This window comes from Caloenas nicobarica, chromosome 4 (genome assembly GCF_036013445.1).
Source record: "Caloenas nicobarica isolate bCalNic1 chromosome 4, bCalNic1.hap1, whole genome shotgun sequence".
Lineage (NCBI taxonomy): Eukaryota > Metazoa > Chordata > Aves > Columbiformes > Columbidae > Caloenas > Caloenas nicobarica.
In genome coordinates, this window is record NC_088248.1 from 61,519,176 (window position 1) to 61,541,083 (window position 21,908).

At 34.7% G+C, this 21,908-nt stretch overlaps 1 protein-coding gene across 3 annotated transcripts in view; it reads right to left on the reverse strand.

Moving 5' to 3' along the window:
* The window catches only part of SLIT2 (slit guidance ligand 2), a 263,931-nt gene that overhangs the window by 59,826 nt on the left and 182,197 nt on the right, over positions 1-21,908 (reverse strand). For 2 of the 3 annotated variants that reach the window (XM_065634966.1, XM_065634968.1), the window contains 6 exons: positions 12,794-12,865; positions 12,057-12,128; positions 11,453-11,524; positions 9,463-9,606; positions 9,170-9,333; positions 4,806-4,956 (listed from right to left, as the gene is read on the reverse strand). In XM_065634966.1, the coding sequence (XP_065491038.1) occupies positions 4,806-4,956; positions 9,170-9,333; positions 9,463-9,606; positions 11,453-11,524; positions 12,057-12,128; positions 12,794-12,865 (675 nt within the window). Of the gene's footprint in view, positions 1-4,805; positions 4,957-8,403; positions 8,428-9,169; positions 9,334-9,462; positions 9,607-11,452; positions 11,525-12,056; positions 12,129-12,793; positions 12,866-21,908 lie in introns of all 3 variants that reach the window. The other variant, XM_065634967.1, reaches the window with a different exon arrangement.

Sequence of the window (21,908 nt, forward strand, 5' to 3'; positions counted from 1 at the left end):
GAAGGGAAATTAAGGTTGTAAATCTGAAGGCAGGGCTGTACAATAGTTTTAGCATGGAACCAAACTGAGAGAAGACAGGAAGAGTTTTTTGGATATACATGAAACATTTGTATACCACAATGAAGTACAAGGAACATGAATTTCAAAAGATGGTACCGCCTGTGAAAATCAGCTGGATGACTTAATGTGATTTTAAGTGGGACCATATCGAATGAATTTTTTCACAGTGTCAATTCACAAAGATACATCATAATTGTAAACAACCTTTTTTTCTCTGTCCCTCAACAATGGGGGCACCAAGTGTTCTATAAATGCTGACATTTTCAGCTGCTTTTCAAGTGCTACATCATCTAGTAGAATGACTGGTTTGTGAAAAACTTCAGTTGATGCTAATATTTCCTTGCTGTGCTCTAATGCAAACATGTCTAACCCCATTGAAAAAGACAAACAATATGATCCTTTCCTCTTCCCAAAAACCTTTTACATATTAAAAAAAATTACTTTGTCTTTCCCTCAACTTTCCTTCACACAAATGCATCTAATCTTTTCAGTTTTTCCTCGAAAGTCTTCTTTTCTAGATGATTCTAGTTCTTCTTGATTTTTTTTTTCCAGGTGATCCATATCCATCTTGAGAAGTCAAGTCCTTGACCCAGTATTCCAGCTGATATTTTACTATTGTTATGTAGAGTAAAACAATGATTTCATATAACTTACATACTACATTCATGTACATACATCCCAACATGAAATTTGAAGCATTGCCCAATGGCACTCCTTCAGCTTTAATACATATGATAGCAGCACGATAGCCTTTTCTCTTGAACTACTTGCTGGTTATTTCTCAATCTTGTATTTGTGGTGCTAATTAGTCCTACCTAATGTCATATGTAGAATTTGAATTTTTATTTTATTTAAACTAGTCTTAGTCTATTATCAATATTACAGGCCAATTTTAAGAATTTTCCATGTGTTTCAAAGATTTTCCACGTTTGAGAAGTTTCTCCATAATTATCTATGATGGAAAAGAGGCATAGGTTGAATCACTGTAATGTGGATGGTTAAAACTGTAGCACAAATCGTACCCTTCTCTCTAACTTTGCGTATATGGTGATAACACAATTAATTCATCATCACTGACTGTAGATTTATAAATGAAAGGACATAGAGAGTTACAAATTATGGGTTCCTGGTCAGTGGAATGACCACTTGGATCACGTGGCTTTTCTATAGCTGGAGATTGCTGGCTTTGGATCTGCAATTGTTAAATACTTGGGCAAGAAGTTTTCATTCTATTATCATTGTAAATGATACCACACTCAGAGGAATGAAAATTATTACAGATGATTGGAAAAATAACAGATGTGGTTGTATCTTCCTTCATTGTTTTCTGAGCCCAGTGCTCTTTACTGGTAAAGGCAATGATGATTGCTGTTACCTGTCAATCACTGGATCATGAAAAGGATCTTAAAAATACTTGTATCTGGTTTATTTGAAGAAAAGTACTGAAATGTCACTCTAAAAACAAAAAAGGAAACAGAGAAGCATTGATAATGATGTCTAAATATTCTATTTCTCTGTTTTATTTGGTGCTTTTTCCTGTTTTATTAACACAATGGGTAAGATATCTGTATGTTTTGGTACAGTAGCTGGACCTTCCTGGAAGGATATGTACTGAAGTCATACTCATGCTTTTGAAAACTATCTTGTTAGGATCTGGTATTATATCATGCACAATAGCTACAAGAATTGAACATATAAGACTGAAATTGTTTTTGTTTAGTGTTTCTCCTGAGGAGTCTGGTTTGAGTGATCTATCAAATGCTTCCTGAATTTTCCTATATATTAGAATGCTGCCTGAAAAATATATTATTTCTGGGATGCATTTACAGGCTTGGACTTTATCTCAAATAATTGAATGGCAGATTAAACAGATGTTTCACTAGTTTTCTGGAAGACTATAAGCAAGAGACAAAATAGAAAGAGAACAGCACTTGGCTCATTTATAAATTTTTTCATCTTTTACAATTAAGTATCTGTCTTGAACTATATTATTATTTTGAGCTTTTTTTAAAAACAACTACCCTGAGGAAATAGGTTTCTTGATGTGATACTGTTGCAATCTACGCAATCAATACTCTTTTCCTCACTTTTGATCTTAATTTCCAAGCTGAGTCTCAGCTCCAAACAACACCCTGCAGAGAATAATCTATCCTTCTTCATCACTGTTATAGAAGCACCAATATCATTTGACTCTAACAAGTATCTTTATCACAAATTTGGTGGGTAAAAGAGAAGGCTACCTAGCTGCTCTTCTCATATACGACAGTAAATATAGTGAAGTGGAAATCAGAGAGCAGCCCTAGAACTGGGAAGTCCCAAGAGGAGCAACAAAGGCAGTACAAAGACCAGGCATAACAGGATGAAACAAGAGAAAGAGCTGTAACTTTTGCCCCAGTGAGGCAAATACAAGAAGAGTGTATTTAGCTAGAGCAATTGGATTTTTAGAAGAAGCAAAAAAATGCAGAAATAATTCTTCTATCACCTCTAGAATACCTGCAAGGCTGTTGAAATTTTCGTTACATCAAAGGGCTTGAAGAACAATCTGTAGAGCTTATCAAGAAGAAGGTTGAATAGTGGCTTTGTTACAGTTTAAGACCATCTTACTGGATAAAGTGCTGTATAAAATAGGGCTGTTTAACGCCAAAAAATAGAAAAGAAGCAATGACAGAAACTGGAGAAAGGTAGATTCCATCTGGAAGTAAAAGTTCCCACTTTAAAAGATTTTAACAGAAGTTACAGGAGATTATTAACTTCTGCAACACTCTCAGGGAAACAGTCGATATTTAACCTATTGATACCTTCAAACAAGACTGGATGTTTTCTGAAAGAAGTGCTGTAACCAAACACAAATTATGTTTTAGTCAAACACTATTTTTTTGTTGACTGCAATCTGAGAGTTCAGGAAACACAGCAGATGAAGCTCGATGATTTAATTGTTTCTTCTGAATGTAATATGTATGAATTGTAATCAGAGAAAGAAAACACTTCACAGTTTATCTTCCACATGTAAATAAATGAATAGGAAATTCAACAACGAAAATACTAAATTAAGATCATTATTTCTTCAGAGCAGAGAGAATTAAATATCAATCTTGCTAAGAATCAAGACAACGCATGCTTATCACTTCAACAACTCTATTTCTCATCTCTTGGTTCAGTTATTATGATTTTGACAACCATGACTTTATGATCTCCTCCTACACTTTAACCTTCTACCCATTCCATCAGTTTTTATTCAATTCAATTAATTTATCTAAAAATATTATAGCAGAACATTACATATATTTGATGAGTATTTTCTGTCTTCTTCCACACTAAAATCTTCTTTCTTTCTTTTTTTTTTTTTTTTTTCTTATTTTCTTTTTCCCTCCTTTCTAGTACTTCACCCTCTATATTGTATCCCTAGGAAATCCTATATGGGGGAAAAAAAAAAAAAGTATTTCTCCAGAGAAACTTATTTCCCTTTACCCAAGATTGTGTATCAATTTTTTCTTCTCTGGCACTACTTTATGAACGGTAAATCAACAACATTAACACAGCCAAAAGCCAAGCTTTGCTTTTCCCACATATGCCACTTTTTCAATTGAATTTGCCATTATTCTGGACACAACTAGAATTACCACTCGGATTTGTAACTAGAACATCACTAATTTCAACTCCTCCTCCCAGCTCAGAGACAGATAAAAATCTCCATCTCTATTTAAACAACATTTCAGTTTCAAATTCCTCTTCCTGTCCAGATATTCCAAATCCTTAACCATGGTCTCATTATTTCATACCTTCACTGCTGTACTGTTCCTTTGATGCCAGCTGCAAACTGATTATCTTTTAAGAGATGTGTCATACTGCTGCTCGTCTCACCCCTGTAGCTCACAACTTGATTACAGTAGTCCTGTTTCCACATCTCTGTCCCCGCTTTACTACATCACATCAAAGTCCTTCTCTTTTGCCCCTCATCATTCTGCCTTGTTCTTTACACTAAATCTCCTAGGAAAACCAACTATTTCCTCCCGCCTTTGCTCTGTCAATGATGGTTGCTTTCAGCTCCTGCCTTTCTGCTGATCCTTCAAGCATCTCTGGATTCCCTTTCATACTATACTTTGCACATGGGAAGACCTTGTAAAGCTGTCTAAATTTTATCTTTCAATCCCTCCTTGAAGACTACTTCAGTTGTAATGCCTACAAATCATTTCCATATGGCGCTTATTAAGCAAGTAATAATCTGTGACTTATTTTCTGCTCATGTCTGTTCATTATATTCTTATCTCATCTTCTTAACCCAACTCTGTTGTTTGTCTGCTTTATCTTTCTCTGGTCTCCTGCCTGACACACATAATGTGTGCTTTACATAAAAAGAATCAGCTCTGTTTTATTAAACACCTACGTAGCACTTTCAAAGACAGACCCCTGGTCACTGGATGTCCTGCTTGCTCTTGTAGTTAAATAAAAAGCAAAGTAAACCCCACTACCATTCAAAAAAATCCAAGCGGGTAGCTCAGGTACTGGAGAACTAGAGATATAGAATAGTTGCTTTATTTATTTATCATAATTTTTAAGCCTACATGGTACTGAAATGATGCATAAATAATTGTTATTAATATCTAATCCTTTGAAGTGCACCACAGAGGTTACATTTAGGTTTGTTTTTTTTTTTTTTTCAAAAAAGTAAAGCTGTGGTTTTATATTTGAAAATTTTAGTTGGTTTTTCCATAAGCAAATAATGCTTTATTATGAGTTCAACTTACAACTCTGCTGTGTACTGGGGGATGTGATCAGGAATTTTGTTGAGTTTCTGATTGGAGCAGTCCACTGTGGTCCCTTCACAGCGACATTTCTCGGGGCAAGCCAAATCTGCAAAGCAGTCTCCACTTAATTTGGATCTGTAATCTTCGGTGCCTGTGGAAGAGTCAAGTCAAAACACAGATACTGAGTCAACAAAGTATAAGATTTGCTTCTTGTGAGAGGGTTGAAAAGATGTCTGCAATGCAGATAATAGGTGGGCAACTTGGGAAATGTATGATAAACTTTATGATACTGAACAGACACAAGGGCTTCAAGAGAGGGTTAAATATAGGGGCTTAATATATGCTGGAAAAAGAAACTGTGACCAACTTCACATAACAGGATAACATTAACTTGAGCTTTTCACAGCTGTACTTTCTGCTGATTATGTTGTCAGTCAATCTAGCCTTGTTTACAGCTAATCACACGAATGCCACTAATTCTTTTAGAATTTCTTTCTCTGTATCAAGACTAAATAGATCCTGAATGCCACCTTTTCTCTTTCTCTTGTTACAAATTTGTATTGTTGACTGGACTTCATTAACCTCTGTGTTTTTTTTTTTTTATAGTCCCGATACTCCATATCATCTCAAACATGTTAGATTGAAACCCCTGTTTTCAGCTTTAATTTAAAGAAATGTGTGATCCTGACTTAAGCCTCAGCAGCTTGCCATGCTGTAGAAAGCTGCGTGACGTTCCATGGTGCTTGACAGAACCATGTTTTACTCATACCTCACAACCACATGGTTAGATCAAGCACAACAGAAAATCTCGCTACATTATCAAAACCCATCCATTAGGCCAAGGATAAGAGCAAGGGAAAAGAGGAAGGAGTAGGTATAAGTTACAGAAGCATTTGAAGTTTAATACTTGCTTACATGACATGGCATTCTTATTACTGAATGTCCATTGTCACAGTAACAGTATTACTGTCACAGATTAAATAAAAAGTACAAAAAATGAACCACATTGAAAGTTTCCTCCACCATTTCCCAGAGTCAGTCAAACAAAACATCCTAAACATTTCAGGAGAAAACATCCGGTAAGGAACTGAGGGTGGGTGACAAAGAAAACAAAGAGAAGCTGAAAGGACCTGTGGGTTCTTCTTGGACAAAGGTGAAAAGACTGAGACTAGTAGAAGGTGCATCGGGGCTGGGAGGTACATTGTGATTTAGCTCAGACACTGAACTTTACTTACAGCCAAAATGGTGAACTCCTGCAAAAGTAAAGATAGCCAAGAAGGAAAGAAAGACAGAGTAATCCCAATTAAGACAAAAACAGGAACTAAGCTCTCATGTTCTCTACACAGAGAAGATGTTGCTAAGTGGTACCATCTTCAGCAGAGAGAAAGAATAAGTCATTTTAAGTGGCATTAAAAAACGAAGACAAGATTGGGGTCAATTACAGATTTCATATAGGATGATAATGCCTCCCATGCATTATTCCTCACTATTTTGAATGTATTATTTAAAGGCTGCTTCTTTGAACATATATACATGCTATGCCACTTAAAACCAAAGAAACAGGAGGAACAGATTCCTCAGGGGAGGAAAAAAAACCCAACCCAACAGTCATCACATATTATGTTATCTAGCATTTGTAAATGTCTAAGTAACACATATAACTACATGGAATATGTCTATGAGCTAGCAGACAGTATTTTTTCAAATAAATGGTTTAATACTTGTACAACCTTTAGTCTTCCAAATGACTATAATGAAACTCTACTAAGACTTCCTAGTGTCTGCAGAGCAAGATCTCCCAATGACATATTTAAAACAAATATAAAAAGAAGTTTTTAAAGAAATGCTAATATTTTTACAGTATTTACTGAAGTGTAAAGATGTGATTTTAGCACCTTTTAATATCCAATAAGCAAGGCTACAAATACTCTTTTTTCCTCTTGTGTCCTGAGTAAATCACTGTTAGCAGTTTAAAGTAAACAACTAATATATTCTGGGACAAACTCTTCAACAACTAAAAGAATTTTATGTAGTATCTCCCTGATACCCCAATGGAAAAAGAAAGCACAGAAGCTGTATTTCAAGAAGCAAGTCTGTAGCACTTTTTAATTTAATTATTTTTCTTCTTGTTTGTTTGTTTGTTTGTTTCAGGAATAGCATTTTTTAAACTGCATGTGTGGCCATGTTATAAACAGGCTGTGAAGACATCTGCTGGCAAGAAAACACTTCTAACTTGGAGACAAAAGTGCTGGCAAGGTTGAGTAGAAGTCACTCTGTGGCAGGAATACAGCTGTTCTACTCATTAAGGAACTGAGCGGTACTACAGGTTTGAGAAATTGAATCCCCCTCTGTTTTATGCTGCTTTAAAACATGTTTTCACGGCTGCCAATGCTGACAAATTGCTGCCTTATTTCGTATTTCATTTTGTTTTTTCTTCATATTCAAACCAACATACTAGTATGAGGTCATGAAGAACTTCACGATTGCTGCAAATTTAAGTGATACATCTCACAGCATTATATGAAGAGTTGTTAAACATACCAGCTTAAAAGACAAAGATCAACCAATAAATCAGTAATTCATACGCTGCAGAATGACAATATACCTGTAGTACTTGAAAGAACAAGTGTACTGGTGTCATAATCATTGTTGATATCTTTCTAGATATTAAACTATGGTAGAGAACCCTGCTTGCAAATCACATACTGTAATTCATCCATAAATTCATTATTCTCTTCTTTATTTTGACAGTCAATCATTTATAATCTGTTAGGAACATAATGCAAGTGCATAATTGTTCTGTTTTGTTTTTTCTATTAAGAAATCAGTGCACATACCTGGCAAGCAAGGTAAAATAAAGAAACACATTTCAAAGAGCTAGGGCCAACATCGGTGTATCTTTTGTGAAAATATCGTAGACTTATTGTAGCTTAAAGTGGTGTGTAAATTGCTGTTTCACCCCAACTCTAATGCCATATTTTTCTTCAACGGAAAGCATTTCTGATTAATTGTATGTCTGTGACCACAGAATGCCTTTAATGAAGAATATCAGCTTTCTTTTCCAAGCATTCCACTGTGATTTCATAAATACAAGGAGGGTGAGCAAGCAGTAGCTGCAGCCAGTGTAGAGCATGAAAGCAAGGCAAGAAAATGTTCATTTGTTAAATGTTTATTTTTTCAGAAGTTGTACTAGCTCTTTGATGGGAGTATTGTTTCCTGTGTTTAAAAGCAGCTCAGGAGCTACATTTTAAAAACAGTAGTGGCAGAAAGGTAAGGTACAAGGTAAGTAAAAGTATCAATTGAAATATGAAATAGCAGGTGCAAACTTCTAAAGAATTTAAGTGAAAGTATAATTTTGGTAGGTTGTGTGCAAATTTGTGAGACAAAAAAAAAAAAAAAATGGAGCTGCATGCTAAGCTCTTATGTTCAGAAATCAGAAGTACCAGCAATCTACAAAGGAAAACTATGTCTAGCTACAGGTATTGACTAATGTTAACACACATGCATCAGTTTCCTAAAAGCTATAACAAACTTTGCTTTTTGGGGAAAGAGAGAGAGTATCTGCAGTTAGTCAATCTTACTGCAGAGCCAAACCTACCTGGAATGAAATACTGTTCTTTAGCTAAATAAAGAGAAAAAAATAGAAGATGCACCTGAATGTCAGCAAGCAAAGAATGAGTTTTATTAGATTAAGTATGGACTACAGTTAACTACAGATAATTAAGTGAAAAAATGTGTATTTACAATGAGAGTTGATAAACAACACAATGTGAAGAGTCATAAATTTATCTGGAACACGGATAACAAACAGTTCTCATCTGGTATTTGCACTTGAGTCTGAATAAATTGTATAATGTGAAATGTACCTGAAACAGGTAGATACTATATAACAAAAGTTAGGATTTAGAAAAATGTAAGTAGGAAATGGAATAAGATTAGAAAAAGAAAATGAATTTCTATATGAGGTAAGCTCCCTGTATAAAATGAATATGTTATGTTTCCATATTTAGCTAGAAATTTTTAGATCTTTCACATACTCTAGAGTCTTGTGGGAATTTTACAAAATGGTTTACACTGGTGATACTTGTAAAGAATAACTTTAGCATTTCATTCTGAAGTATTGTGTTGCATTTCTTTTGTTAGATTTAATGCTACTCAGAAATAGTGCCAAATGTGTTAACTATAGCAATGTTCCACGATTCAACACACTATGACTTCCATGATTTCCTTGCTTCAGTCAAATAACAAAAAAAGATTCTGCAACATTTAATAATTCTGTAGAGAGTGAGCTGCCTTCATTAGAACTTCTATAACCACTATTTTTGCCAATAAAAGAAAAATGGCAGCTGAACTAAGAAAATTACCTGAGCAGCGGAATTTCTTGCTTTTGATCTGGCCGATCCTTTTGTTTGCCAGACGGCGGGGGCTGGTGCAACGGGCACCACTGGTCTCAATGGGGTTTGTATGAAGATAATCCGCCAGCCACTTCAGATGGCAGTCACAGATAAACGGGTTCTGAGCCAAATGCCTTTCAAAAAGAAAAAAAATCATAATTTCACACATTATTTCCCTTTGGTCTCAGCTGTTCCTGTTATTTTTAGTACATTGTAGAATATGAAGTAATACTAAAGACAACCATAAACAAGAGCATACATACAAGGTCTGAATTGCACGCAGGGGTGAGAAGGTGCCTTTTGCAATGGTCTGAAGCTTGTTGTCATACAAAGAAAGAAGATTCAAGTTGTGTAGATCTTGAAAAGCATCAACTCGCAGGCAATTGATCTTGTTGGCATTCAATAATCTGTTTAATGAAAGACAACTCTAAAATTGAACGAATTCACTCAGTGTCGCTGCAGCTTCAGTGTTTTTCACAGATTCTTTGTACACATTTGTAACCAGAGCAAGAGATATAGTAACAAATATTAATTGACAGTGACATAAGGGATTTCAGTGAACTGAAATACCTTAGTTAGGTGCTCTGAAATTATTCCTAAATATTTGCTCCTTGGAGTTGAAATGTGTGGGTGTGTTCAGCTGAAATCACATTTCTTGTATGTGCTGGTAGAGTGTGTGTGCGTAGTATTTGTCTGTGCAAAGAAACAAGCTTAAAAAAATCAAGTATCTGCAAGGAAAGCTAGTTCCTTTTGCCAAACTAATAAACAAACAAAAAAGGAATTGAATAGTGTGTTCATTAGCTGGAAGAGATGTGCAGTGGCACATTTAATTATATGTTACTAATCAGCATGCTGCCGCATTAACAGAGTTGTAGTAAAAACTGGTGGCATGGAACATATCCAAATCTGTCTTGGATCCTTTTTCCTCTCCATCTTCAAAGGGAAACTTTTCTTCCCTGTACCTCCCAGACTTCTAAAGTTAAAACAAACAAGCCAATCTAGACCAACTCCTTCACGCTTTAGAAAACTAGATGCATTTTTATAACTAAATATTTTTAATCTTTTCCCATACCCAGCCAGAAATTGAATGGAATAGTAGACTCGAAAATCAATGCTTTGATAAACTGTTTCAGCACACAAGTAGAAATTTACTTAAATTGAAAAGTATTGTCTATGCAAAGTATATCAAGCTATGGATATGTTTTCAGTACAGAACAAACAGAATTTCAGAGAAGTCTCTTCCTTTTTTTTTTTTTACAAATTCTGAAATATGTTTTTGTAACTAAAATCTCTTCAAAGGAAAGTAGGAGTGCATATCTCCCCATTACTATCCTAGTTTGTGACTAACATAAATCAAAAATGTAAACCTCTAGGTGGTGCTAGAAGTTGCATTTTCTTTGTATTTACTTACTATTTTGCCATCTTCAATGACTTGTTAATAAGACATATTTTGCCAATCACTATGCTATGAAGTCTGAACATGAAATACTTCTAATCAAGTGGGAAGAAGTTTTAAATTCTTTAAGAAGCTTTAAATCAACAAGTCAGTTATTCTGTAACAATTTCTTCCAAAAACACCACCGTTTTATGGACTACTTCGCAAATTTCTTTTACACATTACAACTAGTACACAGTCTCTTCTGCTAAATATTGACAATGTTCAACAAAACATATCACCATGACATTCTTCTTTTTTTCCAGTACTAAATTTAAATAGAAATGGTTTATAAGATTACACATGGAAATTTCCAAAGTGTTAAACAAAAGAGCAGCTGGAGTTCACAGAGTCAAAGAATTGTGTGAGAAAACATTACAAGTCATCAATGAAACTGTACTGTAACTCCATTCTTCTGTGGGTACAACTACAAATACAATTACATAGCACTTCTACTACATATCTTCTCTGCATAAAATATACAAATATTCCTTCTATGGTTCTCACTCAGCCTTACACATACTATTTGCTGTTTACAGGAAAAGACAGTATCATATCTTATGTATTTTATCCTTATAAATTCCACACAAAAGAATAGTTTCATTTTAATCATTATAAGCTGAGATATGATCAAATTTGTGGATGAATGGCAAGCTGGCCTACAATGGTTTTAACTCCTTCGGCTTTAACATAGTTTGTTTTTATTATACTCTGATCTCACATACAGGATTTCCTGCCAGTTCTTCTCCAGGCCTATATCTAACTTCTTACCCTTCTGAGATATCCCAAAATAGAATAAATATTAAAAAAATACTCACAGCAATTGCAGAGAAAAGAGTCCTTCAAATAGGCCCTTTGGAAGTTCTGTAATTTTATTGCCATAGAGGACACTGTACCAGGAAATAATAAAGCAAACAAAGCTGCTATTATGAAAGGCATATATACTATGTGATTTTGACTTCAAAGAAATTTCCATTTTCCTGAAGAGAATTTGACAGCAACAACTTGATACTTGCAAGATCCTTGTGGTCCTGTGGGGTAGCAGGATCACATATTTTCCAAAAAGGTGCGCTGCCCAAAAAGCTCTCAGCAGAATCAGCACCCCAATGTTTACAGCCTTACCAAGGGACCTTGGTAAGTGGATTTCCTGTTTGTAAGAACAACCAGCTGGAGAATAAAATAAATGTTTGATTTTGTCCAAGTCTTTGCCATGAATATATTTATAATAAACCCATACATTTTTATTGTCGAGCTGTGATAGAATATCTAGTTATCACTCTAACATCCTGAAATTATTTTTACAGCTTTCAGAATTGATCAAATTTATATGAAAATTCTGCAGAGAGCCACAAATCCAAAATAATTTCACTATAAGAATATGAGAAATTTGCTTCTGTTTTTACATGTCAAACAGATACCTACAGTGAATTGAGTGAACGTAAGCCCTGGAAAGCATCTGGAGCTGCTTCAGAGATCTGGTTATTGCTCAGGTCACTGAAATAAATGGAATTTAATTCAATTAATTCAAGCTGTTTTCAAGATAGTGAACATTAAAATAATATGTAATTAGAATTAGGTGTGGAAGGCAGAGAGAAATCAAAATATTTCTGTGAAACACAGCCAAAGAATAAAAAAACCACTAAAATTGCCATTATACTGAAACAAAATGCATGGTTAAAAACAGACCTTTCAAATGCTTGGAAAAAAAAAAAAACAACGAACCAAAACAAAAAGCTTTACTTCTCCTAATTGCTTAAGTACATTCTATAAAGAATTCTCTGTTTGCTATGGCCGTGGGACTATACAGCCTGAAATGTATTCCAAACCAATGATTTATCTCCATTAATTTATTTTTCTTTTAATAGAACGTTCACTACAATAACATGTTGATTCTACACAGTACCACATTAAATAATTTTGATACTTGGTTAAAACCAACTATTATTAATGTGACAGAGGTGCTATATGGTCTTAATAATCAGGCTGCCATATCAGTTAATCTTCCAGCAGTCAAACTTCCTTAAATGTTCACACATTGACTGCAGTTCCTCTGTATGACCTGAAATTATTTTAATAATTTTTATATATATATATCTACATGTATGTGTGTATATATAAATGAAAATTAAAAAAATAAACCTAAATTATTTGGTACGTACATTCTTCGAAGCTTTTTATATGGTGAGAAAGCTCCAGGAGGTATGATCTTGATTGAATTTTGTTCTAACCGTCTGGAAAAGAATAGCAACAACATAAAAATACAAAACCCAAGCCAAATGACAATCTAAAGCCATAATAAAATAGAAGGGACAGATTTTAACAAGGAAGGCTGCTTTTGCTTTCTTTTTCAGTATAATTTTTATCTTGACAAACAAGGTCATTTCATTTCAGTTTTCATTACAAAAAAAAAAGGGTTTTTTCTGTAAAACCAAACCTTTTAAACTAGAGAGTGTAATGTTTTAAACTAAAACCCAATCTTGATTTTGTATCTAAAGAAAGCACACCAGATTTTTGTAAAATTTAAGCTAGAATTGCCATTAAACAATTCAAATTTGAATTAGTGTTAATTGATTCCCAGTTATTCACATACAGCCATTTTTATAGTAACTTTTACTTTGAAATGTCTGAAGACTTCTGTGAGTTAATCATTCAAATATGCAAACCATAAGAAAGAGGAGAAGAATGTTCCAATAGAACAAATAACATATGTTGCTACCTGTAGTAAGGCAAAGGCCGTTATTTTTAAACATGCACACATAATTTCTTTAGATACAGTACTTAACACATTTTCATTAAGATATAATACTGGGACTGCACAGCCATGCATTTTATCTAAAATTGTAGTTTATGTTACAGGCCACGTTTGCTATGTTTGTATAGTGACTGTGACTGAAACTTGCCATACTGCAAAGTGAATTTGCTGATGGAAAGAGTTTTCCAAAAATTTTTTGAATTTCCAAAGTTTCACATATGAGAAATCTACGCTGATACAGATCTATGGCCCACTCCCCAACAAGTCAAAACAGATTCAGCAATAAGCACATTTAAAATAGAAAGTACTTCTTCACACACTTTCACGGTTATGGCAGTGCAAAAACTTCTATTATGTTGACATAAGGAAGGAAACTATACTAAAAGCTACAGCAGGAAAAGGCAGTATTATTCAGACGTACATACCATGCTTATCTAATAAGCTTTCTATTTCCCTCTTTCATGCACAGGTATCAACTTTTACTGTGGTCTAAGTACATAAAGACAATTCCCAAAATTGATTTTGTATAAGGACTTAAAATTCTTACAATCTAAGGTCAAAAAGCCTTTTTAAATCTAAATGCAGGAGCATTAGTCTATTTTTTTCCTTTTACACTCTTGTGTTTCACTTATGCTTTGATACAGAGATGCACAAGTTTCTGTGTGTTCAGTGTTAACTAATAGGCTCACCTATTCACCTTGAGTAAGACTTTCCAAGAAACTACTCTTACAAAAATTATTTCTTTTTGTAAAGTTTACCCAGAGACCACAGTATAGCTGAAATAAAGATTTTTTTACTGCTTTTGTGAAATTTTGCTCAGGTGGAGATATTTATACATGTAATACTCAAAATCTCTTAAGTTTTAGTGTGCTTTACCTTAGCAGCATTTGCTCTTGAATGGCATATAAAGAAGCCAGGACAAAAGAAAAAAAAAGCCTGAAAAAAATCTTCGTGACATACAGAAAATCTCACCTCATCAGAGCTATTTTAGACAGAGTTCATGTTAAAAAAAGGTATTTAACTAGGAAAATGTTGCCACCTTGCTACAATTTTCAGGTATATTTTAAACACTGCAGGGAATCCCACGGCACAAGACTGTTAACTTTTTCCATAAACACAATAGTCTTCCAGATGCTTGCTTTGCCTTGGCTGAGCCTTTTGGACCCGTGAAACACATTTTGCATATGACCAGGAGTACTGACTAGGCTATAAAGCATCAAGGTCACTCTTTTCTGGTACACTTGAGCAGATGCAGAAGACAAACATCCGAATAAATAAAAACTTGTTTAAGTTAAAGGTCAACACCAAGTTAGACCAAATTAAAGTATTTTCTGTTCTTATACTATATTTTTAGCTTTGTTTCTCCAGAAAATAAAGATTATGCATGCTTATCATCTCAATAGTTTTCTACTCAGCTAGCTAGGTCAAAGAGAGGTAAAACTTTCAGATAATAAATTTCTAAAAATTTCCTTATTTTAGCAATGGGAAGGAGCTGAGAAGCCAAATTAACCCAGCCATGAAAGGAATGGCAGCCATACATCCATTCTTGTTACGCACTCTATTTGGCAGTAACCAAGCGCTTAACCACCAGGGATAGCCTGACTAGACATTTATCAGGTGTGTAGCTTTGAAAACCAGCCAAAGAATCTCTTGCAGAAGGAAACATGTAGGGCAGAGGACTGGAAAGGGGAGGGGGCAGTAAAAAGGACAGAGAAGGATTAGGCCATATTACAGAGGAGGACTTGAATTGCTGGAGAGAGACACACTGGGGAAAAATGCCTCTGTGTAGTATGGGAAAGACAGATATCGTGGTGGCAATGCTCCCACGTGAGGCTGCCACAAGCCTCATTTATAAATGCTGCTTATTAGCCCATGATGTAGAGATTTGCAACATAGTGCTGGAGGGGCTCCAGTCTACATTCACCTATCTTTAAACATATCATGACATCATATGGCATGTAACCCAAGAAAGACAAGGTCTAGCATTAAATTAAGATACAAAGTATTTTCCAGTTTACTCTTTTAATTCAAAGATATATTACTTCTATAAAATGAAGTACCTTACAGGATACATGTATCCCATTTTTTAAATGAGAAGATAGAATAGTAGATTTAATTTACTGCTGTCCAATTTGTCTACAAGTTACTTGGGTCCAAAACGTGAAGAAGTCCTACTACAGTATAATTCTGAAAGTTAATTTTCTATCAGTTCTAGTAGAGTGAACTACCAATTCACTGGTGGATATGCAAAATGAACTTCATGTCAACTTTACCTAAGATTTCCTTTTGGTGAGAAATTTATAGTCTAATAGACAGACTGTGCAGTGCTGGGATAAATTTACAAGCTCTTCTGGAAAAAGGATTTGTTCTAGTAGGATCATCTAAGTATGTATCATCTTAACTTAGGCCAAAGCATATGCACCAAAACACATCACATTTTAGTAAATGAGATTAGTATAAGAAAGGAAAAATAAGATTATATAAATACAGAAAAGACATTTTTTTTATACCCCACTTTGCAAAGAAAGTAAATCAAATTCACATTTTCAAGCATTGTTATCCTCTAATATTCTATATTATCTTCCTAGAATCAGCTGAATTTCATAGAGTGCAAATTTGCATCCACTATTTCAGAGAAAATCTAATTAGATATATTCCAGGGTCACAAAGCACAGATAGACTAATATCTAAAGGAAATTTGCATTCTACTGATAAAATCCACAGTGATTAAAACTTCCTTTATATTAATTCCTCATACTAAATGAAACATTTTTAATTCTGGAATAGGATGGGTTGTAGTTATCTACTACTGAAAAAAACAGCTATTAGGTGCAAATGACACAGCCAGAAGTACCATTATATTACAGAAGAACAAAAAGCTAACATCAGTATTTTTCCATGGAACTTATCTTAAATTTTGTGCACAACATCTCCTTTCAAAATCATCCCAGAAATCATTCCTTTTTATAAATAATCATCTATGTATCATAAACAGTGCCTTGGTGGTGTCTTTTTCAAAAGCCACAGTCAATTTTAGTAGCATATTTAATAAGATAAGATAATGGAGGAAGACAGTTAAGTACATGCTTCATCAAAGCTTGCACTACCTCATGTGTAAGTACTCTGCCCATCACCACACAAACATTAATTAATGCTCTTAGTATTAAGTCTTCTGCTCCTTTTAGTGTTTCACTTCAAAGTCGTCCTGCATCAATACGTAAGTGTTTTACTGTCTTCTAACACTGCCAAACTGGTTGAAGCCTTTTTAAAGACTATACCCTAATCTCTCCTATCTAGGAAAAGTACCGTGAACATTTCTTTTTCTAAATCTTTCCCCACTGCTTATCACAGCAGACACCATAATGTACAACCGCCTACTATTCTAAGAAACAAAGATGCTTCTGCAGTTGTGACTTCCAACCTTACCAAATCACATCAGAGTAGGTCCCCAGCCAGCAGACGGGTTCTTCCCACCCGGTCCCCCGAGAGCCCTGTGACATGTAAATCACTTGACACTTTCCAGGAGGATGCTGTTCTCTACTATCAGCCTGCAGCACAACATTACTGATTACTACTTCCGCACTTACAGAGACAGACAACATGCTTATTTATACTGACACTTTTAAACTAGCTTATTTTCCCACTATAAAAAGTCATTTCTATGAAAGACTCCTGCACCAGGAAGGAGGGCAGACTGGGAATGAAGAACATCCTGTTCTCTACAGAATAATTTTTATTTTAAATCATGCAGATGGGGTACAATATACTAAGCCTGCTCAGTAGACGAAGGTAAAAAATACTGCACTGAGTTGTGCTGCATCCAAATGCATGTTAAGGGGTTAGAGATATCTCTAAAAAAAGTATTTAATAACAAAAATATAAAACACCTTTCTTAAGAAAAGATGAATTTGAATATGAACCAGCAAATTACCTATATATTTTACAATTAAACAATCAGAACATATCTCAATTGAGTAAATTTGGTCAATACGAGAGTTGCTTTAGCAGTTAATTAATCTATGCTTTTAATTCCACCATCTACTCATTTACAAAAAGCCTGCAAGAAGCTTGTGAAGAAGCCCCAAAAGAATTTTTACTACAGAGAAGAAAGTGTAAGCTGTGCAATGAGTCTGATGTATTGCACAGATGCTGATTATACATGGTAATAAAATTGACAGCTCTTCTTTGCATTTTCCCCATCTGCTTTTATAGTAAATGGCAAAAACAGCTGTCAGAAAACAGAAAATAGATTTCAGTGATGGGATTCAGTGCAGCTCCTGAATCTGAAGAACCTCAATACACAGCCATCATATCTCTCATCATATGCAACATCTGCCAGGTTTTGAAGGTTTTTTTATTTGTTTTTAAAATAAGGAAACAGTAATGTTCTCCCTTTGCTACAGGAATCCTTGAGGCTATTAAACAAAGTACCTTTTTTCTTTCTCAACAACTGCACCTCCAGAGTGCTTATATCCACAAAGTGTCACTTCTAACTTTAGCAGCAACAGAATTCTGTTGAAATCTGTGTTATCATCCATATCTAACAAAACAAAAGATGTATTTTGAAGGACTATATTACTTGCATTTTAGAATTTCAGGCTTTAGTTCTGTGTATTAATTAATCTGGTTGACAGTTTCCTAAATATTTGCATATAAAGAATCACTGTCAATGTTGCCCTAAAGCTTGCCAAAATGTTACCACCCAGCGTAATTGTTCTATCAAATATTTCCTCAGGGGATTGATTGTAAATGACAGATGACTCTTTAGTCTGCATTACATCAAAAATGAACAAGCATTGTCATTCTAAAGCTATTAAACAATTTAACGCATTCACTCAAAAGCAAGTTCCAAACCTGCATTTGTTTAATTTTTCATCACAAAAAGGGCCATATTATGTTCTGAACCCTACAGCAACATTAATAATGATAGGTTTTACATTCTTTAATTGTTACAGATTCAGTTTGTAGGCAAAATGCACCACTTCTTAAAGAATTATTTGGTCAGTACTCTGGCATCTGTCAGAGTGCGGTTCCAGTGCAATTAGCCTGAGTCACCTAGAGTCAAGTTAAAGCCTCTCTAATTAGCCAATTTTTGATGAGAGTTGTTATGCTACATAAACTACTTGAGCTGTTCAGAGTAACTGTATCAAATTCACAAAAAATAGATGAATCCTGCTATATTCTTGGCTCATCACAAGCAGTGGCTTGTCAACCGGTTCTCATTGAGCGGAAACACTAGAAAGTATTTCATTGATGATGAAATGCAAAATAGTGATCAGTCAGTAACCACAGTTTCTTTTACGGTAACTTCACTCACACTATCGCTGAGGAAAAGTTATCGGTAGAGAAGAGCCATATGTGAAAATAAAATCTAAGAGTAACAGCACCTTTGGAGTGTGGCACAGCTGTCAGAGATCTATGAGGGCTTTTCTGGAAGAGTTAGATGGGTCTTCTCCAGTTTCCCTTCATGCTGTATAAAATATTCATTTATACCATGCTTGAGCTATTTTCTTTCCCTTGGCAGAGTACACAGAGGTCCCTCAAGGTGCCTCTTCTACTTCAGTACCCTCCAGAAGCTTACACAAAACTGCCAGAGGTGGAACGGTGTTCATGCTGGCCAGTACCTGCTTCCAGTATGTCTGGAACCTAGCACTGGTTTCACATGTTCCTTCTCCAGTTGTTGTGTTCTCTGTCTCTACACCCTCTTGACTGCTGAAATTATCCCCCATTCTCTGAATTTAATTACTTTTTAAGATAGGGGACAAGGGCATGAAGAAAGCCAATGATATGAACAAGAGCAGCATAGAACACATGCTACTAAAGAACAGATGAAATATTCCACCTACAAAAATCACTATGTCTGACAACTAAAATAAGAATCCCTTTTCTTTTTTTTTAAAAAAAAGACACAAAGCCACATGATTTACCAGTAATTTTCAGATTAGAAAGATATTTGAGTAAGAGCACGACTAATCATTTCCCTTGTGTGTGTTAAGCAGACAGGAATAGCTATCAAATTAGCAAACTCATCTATATTTGAAGCAGTCAAATGGCATATTTTTGAAGTTTTGCCTGAGAAATATTAAGGTAGGAATACCAAAGATCAGTTAAACATAATTCGGTGAAATCTGTATTGGCAAATTAAATATATTAATGTAAAGAAGTTAATATCTCAATAGATTCCTTTACCCAATTTTAATTTGCTTCACATTTATTCAATACATTGTCTCATGGACCATGCATTTTTTGTTATTCAACTATAAATATTGTGTGTTTATATAGATACATCATATGAAAGATGTTAAGATTTTAGTGCATTTCTACATTTTTGATAAAGCAAACCATTTTGCTTTATATTGCAATGGGCATACTGGTTTTGATAAGAAGTAGTGACTTTCCCATGATTAAAATAAGTATATAGAGAGAACTGTATTCACATCATTGATGCCACAGTTGAACAGCAAGTGTGACTTATGATAGGGAGTGGCAAGTAATAAAACCTTTGTAGTAAAATTATGAAGCGGTATTAGGTTTATTTTCATACAGAGATTTTGAAAGTTAAGGGCCATATTTGCATTGACTAAGCAGGGTGGCCTTTAAAATTAGGTGATGCAGTGTGTGGAAAAGTTCAGTCACAGTGTATATTGATATTAAAATTTTAGTTTCATGTCAGGTATTTCACACCAAATATTTCCATTTCATTGCAATCCTTTTTTGGTCCTCATCCATGTGAAAGTCACACTCCTGTGAATTCATTTCATCAAAATTCTAGGGAAAAGATAAGTCTGTAACTAATACACTGTAAGTAACAATGCATCTAAAAATCATGTATTCTTATTTGATATAAGCTTCTGGACACAAAAATGTAGTGACTTTAAAGCAAAACAGAAGTAAAAGCTCTATACTTGACTGAAAAGTGGAATGCCTCCCCAGTCCACTGGTAAAAAATGTGAATATCAAGTCCAATGCCTTAGTCAGAATTGGCCTTAAAAACATTGGTCTTAAAAACCTTTGGGAAGGGAGGAAGAGAAGATTTCAAGAAAAGTACACACAAAGTACAGTTGAAAAGAAGCACATATGAGAAAAGCTAATTTTAAAACATGGCAGCTATATGTATTTGCTGAAAAGTTTGGAATGTTAGATTAAGAGCTGAGAAAATATTAATCAGATCATGTGAATTTATCAGAGGCATTTAGCAAATAGTAACACCTCCACAAGGTACTTACTTATGTATCTTTTAATGAACTTTATTTCAATCCAGGTATTTCTGAAAATTCAAAAACTGGCATATTTTTCTTGCCTCTTACTGACCAAAGTATGTATCAGTATTCATAAGCAATTGAATACTATAAAAATTTTAACTCTTTTAATGCATAAGTAGACATGATCTTTTCACTTCACACCTCCATACACTGGCAGTATTGTATGCATTCGTTACGTCAGTAATTAAGATTTTGATAAATCAGAAAAGTTTTGAAAACAGCCATAAGAATAACTAAATGGCTGTGAAACATTGTATAGTGAGACCAAAGAGATCTGTCTGTTTAGGGCAGCATCATAAGGTTAACACATATCTTCTGCAAAAAGACAGATACGGTTATAGAGAATTCTTCCAACCTACTAAAAATCTTAACAATACTAGTGACTATGTAATACAAATGTATATATAGAAACCAACTTGGCAAAGCCTTCCTAGAATTTCACTGAATGTGCAAGATTTCTGGCTGACAACTTAACTGTTTCAGAGATAAATGATTTATGAGCTAACATTCTGTATAAGTCCTAAACAGATCAATGTTTTGATTTAAATTAGAAAGCAGAAACAAATGCTGAAACTGGAAAATGATCATAAATTTAATGCCTCGTAACTTATTGCACCCTCCCCTCAGCATTCAGACCCATTCCTTTCAAGCTGCGAAGATGCAGGGTTTACTCTCATTTCTGTCAGGCTCCTGTAGATAGCCAAATCACATTCTTAGCTGCTAAAAATAGATAAAGCTGCCTTATTTCTGGCATTTCCGAGTTTTCCTGCTATATGAGTCTTTGAACTGTCTTCCATAAATGTGCCTAAACCCTTCCTAAGTGATTTTTCTCTGTAAAGGGTCATTCCTAGAAGCCTCTTCGCATCTCAATGTAAGAGGCTCTCTAACAGCTGCTTATTTATGGCTGTACTTTGGACTTTTAGCGAAGGATGAATTTTTAAAGACAACAAAAATGGTGAAACTGTACACATGCCAAGCTTAGTTTGGAAAAGATACATACATAGAGCTCCCAGTTCTCAAATAAAATTCTGCATTTATGCAAAGCACTTCCCCAGTGCCTGCAGTGTGATCAGGTCACTAGTCACGCTGTCTTGGTTAAGTCCATCTGTCAAGTTCAGATCTCATTTCCTTTCCTCTCTTTTCCTTCTTCTTCTCCTTTCTCTCCTTCCCCTTTCTTCTCTCCCTCCTTCTTCTTTAATATAATTTGAGTGTTACTGTGAGAAGCAATCTCAGGAGCTTTTAATCCTGCTTAATATCACA